The sequence below is a fragment of the Sinocyclocheilus anshuiensis genome, unplaced genomic scaffold, assembly GCF_001515605.1.
Source record: "Sinocyclocheilus anshuiensis isolate Anshui unplaced genomic scaffold, SAMN03320099.WGS_v1.1 scaffold366, whole genome shotgun sequence".
NCBI classification, from domain to species: Eukaryota; Metazoa; Chordata; class Actinopteri; order Cypriniformes; family Cyprinidae; genus Sinocyclocheilus; species Sinocyclocheilus anshuiensis.
In genome coordinates this window covers 1,202,546-1,208,608 of record NW_015547673.1, presented here as the reverse complement: position 1 = coordinate 1,208,608, position 6,063 = coordinate 1,202,546, and the positions used below count along the sequence as shown (strand labels likewise).

Genomic DNA, 6,063 nt, shown 5'->3' with positions numbered 1-6,063 from the left:
ATTATGTCCCCACTGGATGCAACAAATGCCTCGTTTGTAATGGGTTTTATTGGTTTTGTCTCGTCGCGCCGGGATACACGGAAACACAGTATAGTAAGGGGCGTAACATTTCCGTCACACGCTTGAGGCATTTGGCCAATCACAACGCACTGGATAGCTGGCCAATCAGAGCACACCTCGCTTTTCAGACCGATGAGCTTTGTAAAAATCGACGCGTTTCAGAAAGGCGGGGCATAGAGGAGAAACAATAATGTACAGTATGTGGAAAATAATGTGTTTTCTGAACCTTAATAACATAAACACATTTCATTACACCACTTTTTAGCATTATCATATGACCCCTTTAAAGTTCTTCGGTCAAGAGCAGTGAGTGATTATATGCGAATGAAATGTTTAACCAGTGTTCTGAAATATTCGGTATGTGAGATTTTCTGTGACACCAGGTGGAGTTTACATTAATATTCATGAGTTTCCTGTTTCGAGTTAAAGCACCACTTAAAATATTAGTGCAGATCACAGAAAGCGTTTCAGTGTCAAGCGAAGTTAATCTTCTTTTTTATCACTGTTCATTTATCACAACAGTTTGTATATTATCATTGCGTCCTGTGTTATGTTTGATTTTGATGTTTACAGCCAGTTTATCATTAGGATGCGCACCAAGTAAAGCCAACAGCCATTTAGTATTTTTGTTATATACTTTATTTTTTACATTTTGGGTCTATAAAACGGTTTTATTTGGTAATTTATATAACTGTATACCTGTATCTGGGATAATAAAGTTTCAGTTGTGATTCTGCATCATATTCTTTCTTTCACATTCCTTATAGCTGGTATAACTTGTAACACATTTTTATGTTGATTCACACAACAAAATTGTGATTTTCACAAATTAAGTAGCTAAAGTAATATCCCATATATTAGTTTGCACATTTACTGTAAACCTAATTACTACTGTAAAAAAATTATGCTGAACAACACAACAAAGAGAGTGAATGAATTTGCATTAAAGTTTTATTTAGAAATGTTTGCATGAAAAAGACAAAATAGAAAAAAACAACATATTTAATCAAAAATACAAAATTTACACAGGGCCTTATATCCAGGACAAATTAAAAACTGCCTCCAGACTTGCTCATGCAGTCCCAGTGATACCAGCCTTTGCAAGAATCACATTCGATCATTAAAGTTTTATTTAGAAATGTTTGCATGAAAAAGACAAAATAGAAAAAAACAACATATTTAATCAAAAATACAAAATTTACACAGGGCCTTATATCCAGGACAAATAAAAACTGCCTCCAGACTTGCTCATGCAGTCCCAGTGATACCAGCCTTTGCAAGAATCACATTAGATTTAAACAAAATTAGATTTACACACACAAATGAACATATCTTGCAAGTTTAAAAATGCACTGTAATGTTAAAAAGAAAGAAAGAAACACATCCTAACACACACAAGTGTCTACTTGGTCTTGTGTGTGGGGATATTGTTCTCAAGCACAGGTCATCAAGCGGTTCTGCATGTGGAAAGTAATCAATGTGATATACATTATATTTGTCATCACATGCATAATCCATCATTTCTTGTATATATTATTTTTTTTAAATCATTTATATTCATTTTGATTTTTCAGAGAACATTGTTTTCTCTGGCAGGCAGCACAGCATGTGATATAAAATATATTGGAAAAACCTGTTTTGATCAGTAACAATGCAAATGTTTAGTATCAACACCTGTGGAAGGATTCACATATTTAATGTCCACAGACATGCCAGGACAATAAAAGCACCTTCTAATGGCACCAGGGCCACAGTGTGCACATATTGGGCTACTGTGGAACTTGTCTTAAATTTCTTGGGCACTTTTTTTGCTGCTGACCACTTCTGCCAATGTCCCTTCTTTGCAAACATAATACAACACTTCATCTAAAAAGTAGTATAAAGGTGTGATCGATCATTATAGACAATCATTGAAGCCACTGAACCCAGGTGTATTTCAAATACTCACTTTCAATAATGAAGCTCTTAGCCCTTCTAAGAAATATGATTTTTTTTTCATGTCTGGAAAGACCCTCAGGTAGCTTTCCAAACCTTGTGAAATCAGCAAGGACTTTGACTTATGCCTCATCCGTCTCGTGCCTCAGCACTGCACTGACTTATTGGTTGTTAGCTTGTTATGTTACCCTGTCTGTTGCCTCGTATGTTAAATTGTTTGACATCACACATTACATTACATATGTAATTGTCCAGAACTGGTCTCCATCACCCAATCATTTACACAAATGGGCCTTTATGTGATTTGAACTAAGGTGACCATGGTATAAAATTGATTTTAGAAAAAAAATATTGCTTGTTGGCTTCTAAAATACTCATTATGAATGTTGTTGTAGTTGTGTTTTAAAACTATAAATGGAATCATAACTTTGAATGAAAGTTGGGTAGGTTGTCTTTTTTTTTTTTTTACCTGGTTACCTGGTCAAAAGAAAATGATCAAAAAAGGTTATTGTATTATCTTTGGAATTCAAAGCTATTATCCAAATAATGAGTCTGAGACTATGTGATGGCAGAGAATAATCACAACAGTGTGTATATGCCTGTTGAAATCCAGGCATAAACGTTTGTCAAGTATGTCATGTCTTGCATATACACATATGTGAATATAATTAATATTTTGCTCTTTATTCTATTCATAAATTAAAAATACCATCATGAGTGACTTTAATCTTTTACATGTGGTTTATTATTTCATTCACATGTAACTAAAATGTTAACTTTTTAATTGTTATGTAAGCTTGCAGAATAGGATTAAAATATTATGAAATGTAAAGCATGGTTGCTCATTTTACCATCTTACCATCTATGCCTCTAACCATACAGAGCATTGTGTGTTTTGCGGGAAAACATTAAGAACGTTTATATTTGAAATAACTGAAACATTAATAACATGACATTAATTTAATTTAATACAAAAGTCTGGTTGAAGTTATGTAGGCCACCAAATGCAATAAGGAAATACAGTATTTATCACAACTGAAACTTTATTATGCCGCCAAAGATACATTTATACCAGTTTTTGTGTTGTTGTTGTTTTAAAGGCTTTCAAAGTGAAACATTAGTAGCACTTTAACGCGAAACAGGAAACTCATGAATATTCATGAATCTAAACTCCGCGCGGTGTAACAGAAAATCTCAGACACTGACTCAGAACACCAGCTTTAAAGCACATGCAAATCTACTTTTGTGATTGCGAACAAGTGCAGTGCCCCGTGAGTGAAACTCTACCGCTGAGTAACATCTGAAGAACGACATGCAGCCGAAAGCGCGCTGTGATATAGCGATATTTCTTCAAAAGCAGATCGTGCAGACAATTGTCGTGCACGATGAAAAATCGCACTGTTATAGCCTTTTTATACACATTGCTCAAGCTATTAATTTCTTTTGTACATTTCAAATAAATAGTAAATAGGTACGGCCGGGCCACTGAAATGGATTAGATAATTGTTTCTTAACCTGGGATGGGTTTGAAAACATGATTAGGCTACTGCTTCATAACTGTCTAGTTAGTGACAGATTGGCAACAAAACAACGTCTTTTATAAACCTATCAAAGCCATTTAAACATATTTGCATTATCACTTAAAACTGAAACTCCAAACAGATGTGAATGTCTGTAATGATATAACAATAGCCTAACCTTTTTTTTTTTTCCATTTAAGTCACACTACAAAGTAATACATCGTGAGCATTTTTAGAAGTGCATTTAATACAGAGCACAACACAAGTGTTGTTACCCGTTTGGCTGACAGAAGAGCAGTGAATAGGTTTCCTTACCCGACTACGAGAAGAAATGCCACCGCGGAGGCAAAATAGTTGGACTGGTAATACAGCAGGTTGTTAATGATGCGGTTGTTCCACCGATCTAAGTTACGGACATCAGGCACCGAGAATCGGGCCGAACCCAGCAGAAAATCGTCCAGGGTTCGGAAAGGTGGAGGCTGAACATCCACCATTTTTGACGCTTTTGGTGACTACATTCACCAGCATGCATTGCAGACACACGGCACTGATGCTGCGTTCAAGTCCTCCTGGGACGGTCGTACTTACGAGTTGACAAGTCGTAATAACGACGTCAGGTGCGTTGCGTTCAAGTCACTTTGGTCGGAGCAATATGGCGATTGAACTTTTTTCCCATAAAATTCAACGATTTTTTAAACTTTACATCTACAAAATGACGAATAAAGAATGTGCGTCATTGTGTTTTTGCTTTTTTCTGTTTTTATTCAATTTATGAGGGTAATATAAACTGAATCATTATATGTTCTTTGGTAATTATACAATAATATAATATTTTGTATATGTAACATATAGTTTTATTTTACATTACAAAAAAATTAATCATTTTATTAATTTCAACAAATTTACCATCAATACAAATGCTGCATATCTAGTCTTTGGATGCATCCAAAATGTGTCCTGACACGTTTTCTCACAGACACGCCCCCAACTCGGAACCTCGGGGCTTAAAGAAAATGTCGAGTTTCCCACTCCTAATAACGACTTTGTGGTGGTGTTCATGTGTGTTCAACTCGTAAATACGATTTATCCGACATGACTTGAACGCGCCATGAAAATAATGGAAATGCGAGAAAAGCGGTCAAATACAAAACGCCTAGAATAAACAACAAATGAAAATAAATAAACAAACAAACAAATATTATTTCCTTAAAGCGCGTGTTTAAGATTAAGGAGCCATTTAACGTTTTTGTCTTCTATAAAATGCTTTTAAAACCTATATAAATAATTACAATAGCATAACTAGATAAAAACAAGTTTGTCAAGGCAAACTTTAGGTTGGCTTGAGAAAGCCTAGCCTGAAAGTTTAAAGCAGTTGTAAAAGCCTGAAGTTTGAAAATTTAAATAGATTAAACAGATGTTGATAGCATGCTTTTAGCATGATTGGCGTGTTGCTAGCATGATTAGCATGCTACTAGCATGTTGCTAGCATGACTAACAAGTGACTAGCATGTCGTTAGCATGATTAGCAAAGCACTAGCATGTTTCTAGCCTGATTAGCATGTTACTAGCATGTTGCTAGCATGATAAGCATGCTACTAGCATGATTAGCAAGCGACTAGCATGTTTCTAGCATGATTAGCAAGTTACTAGCATGTCATTATTTAATTATTATTTATTTCTATGGTAAATATATGTGGCATTCTAACCTGTAAAACTTTTGGTAACACTTTATTTTCATAGTCCACTTTAGACATTCAACTACCTGTAAATAACTTTGCAACTACATGTCAACTAGCAGTCATTAGAGTATTAGTAGACTGTCTGCTTAATATCTACTAACACTTTATTTTGATGGTCACTCAAGAGACGTTCTGCTTTGTAAGTACGGCACCCTAACCCTAACCTAACAGTCTACAAATGCTCTAATGAGAGTTAGTTGACGTAGTTGCAAAGTTACTTACAGTTAGTAGAATGTCTAAAGTGGATTATCGAAATAAAGTGTAACCAAACCTTTTTTTTTGTGAACTGTTGTGTTTAAACTCTAGTAAGCAATAATTTGTAGAACTGAAACTACAAATAAGTACCTGGAATTTTCATTCGCCATTCTATTTCGTTATGCTTTATTAAAACCATGAGTTTGGAAAAGTACGTTTTTCAGAAAATTCAAAATGGTAGAAAAATGCAGTGAACAGATGTATAGATTACTTTAGGGCTTGAAGGGTTTAGAAAAGAAGGTAATTTTGACTCCAGCTCTTAAGAGCCCAAATATGAACTAAATTGCAAATGTACGTTTGGGGTTTCCATGACTTATGGTCTCTAACATCCAGACACTTTTAGGGCAGAACAAAATTGGCAAAATAGTATAAATACAATAGGATTCCTGCTCCATTATAACAGCTAATAACATCTCTAAAACAATATACATCTGAGCATCAACCATAAAATACTTTATTGAGACAGGTTACTTATACATACATATCCTCTTCTTGTCTCTATAATGCTCCAAAAATACAAATACAAAAAAAAAAAAAAAAACCCAAAAGAACTT

The 6,063-nt window shown here is 34.6% G+C and overlaps 1 protein-coding gene across 1 annotated transcript in view; it reads right to left on the bottom strand.

Annotated features, from left to right (window-relative positions):
- LOC107702816 (PRA1 family protein 2-like) overlaps positions 1–4,057 on the bottom strand; it is a 6,263-nt gene extending 2,206 nt beyond the window's left edge. Inside the window, exon 1 of the mRNA XM_016505235.1 lies at positions 3,831–4,057. Within this exon, the coding sequence (XP_016360721.1) occupies positions 3,831–4,009 (179 nt within the window). The 5' untranslated portion in view covers positions 4,010–4,057. The remainder of the gene's footprint in view (positions 1–3,830) is intronic.
- Positions 4,058–6,063: the final 2,006 nt, after the last annotated feature.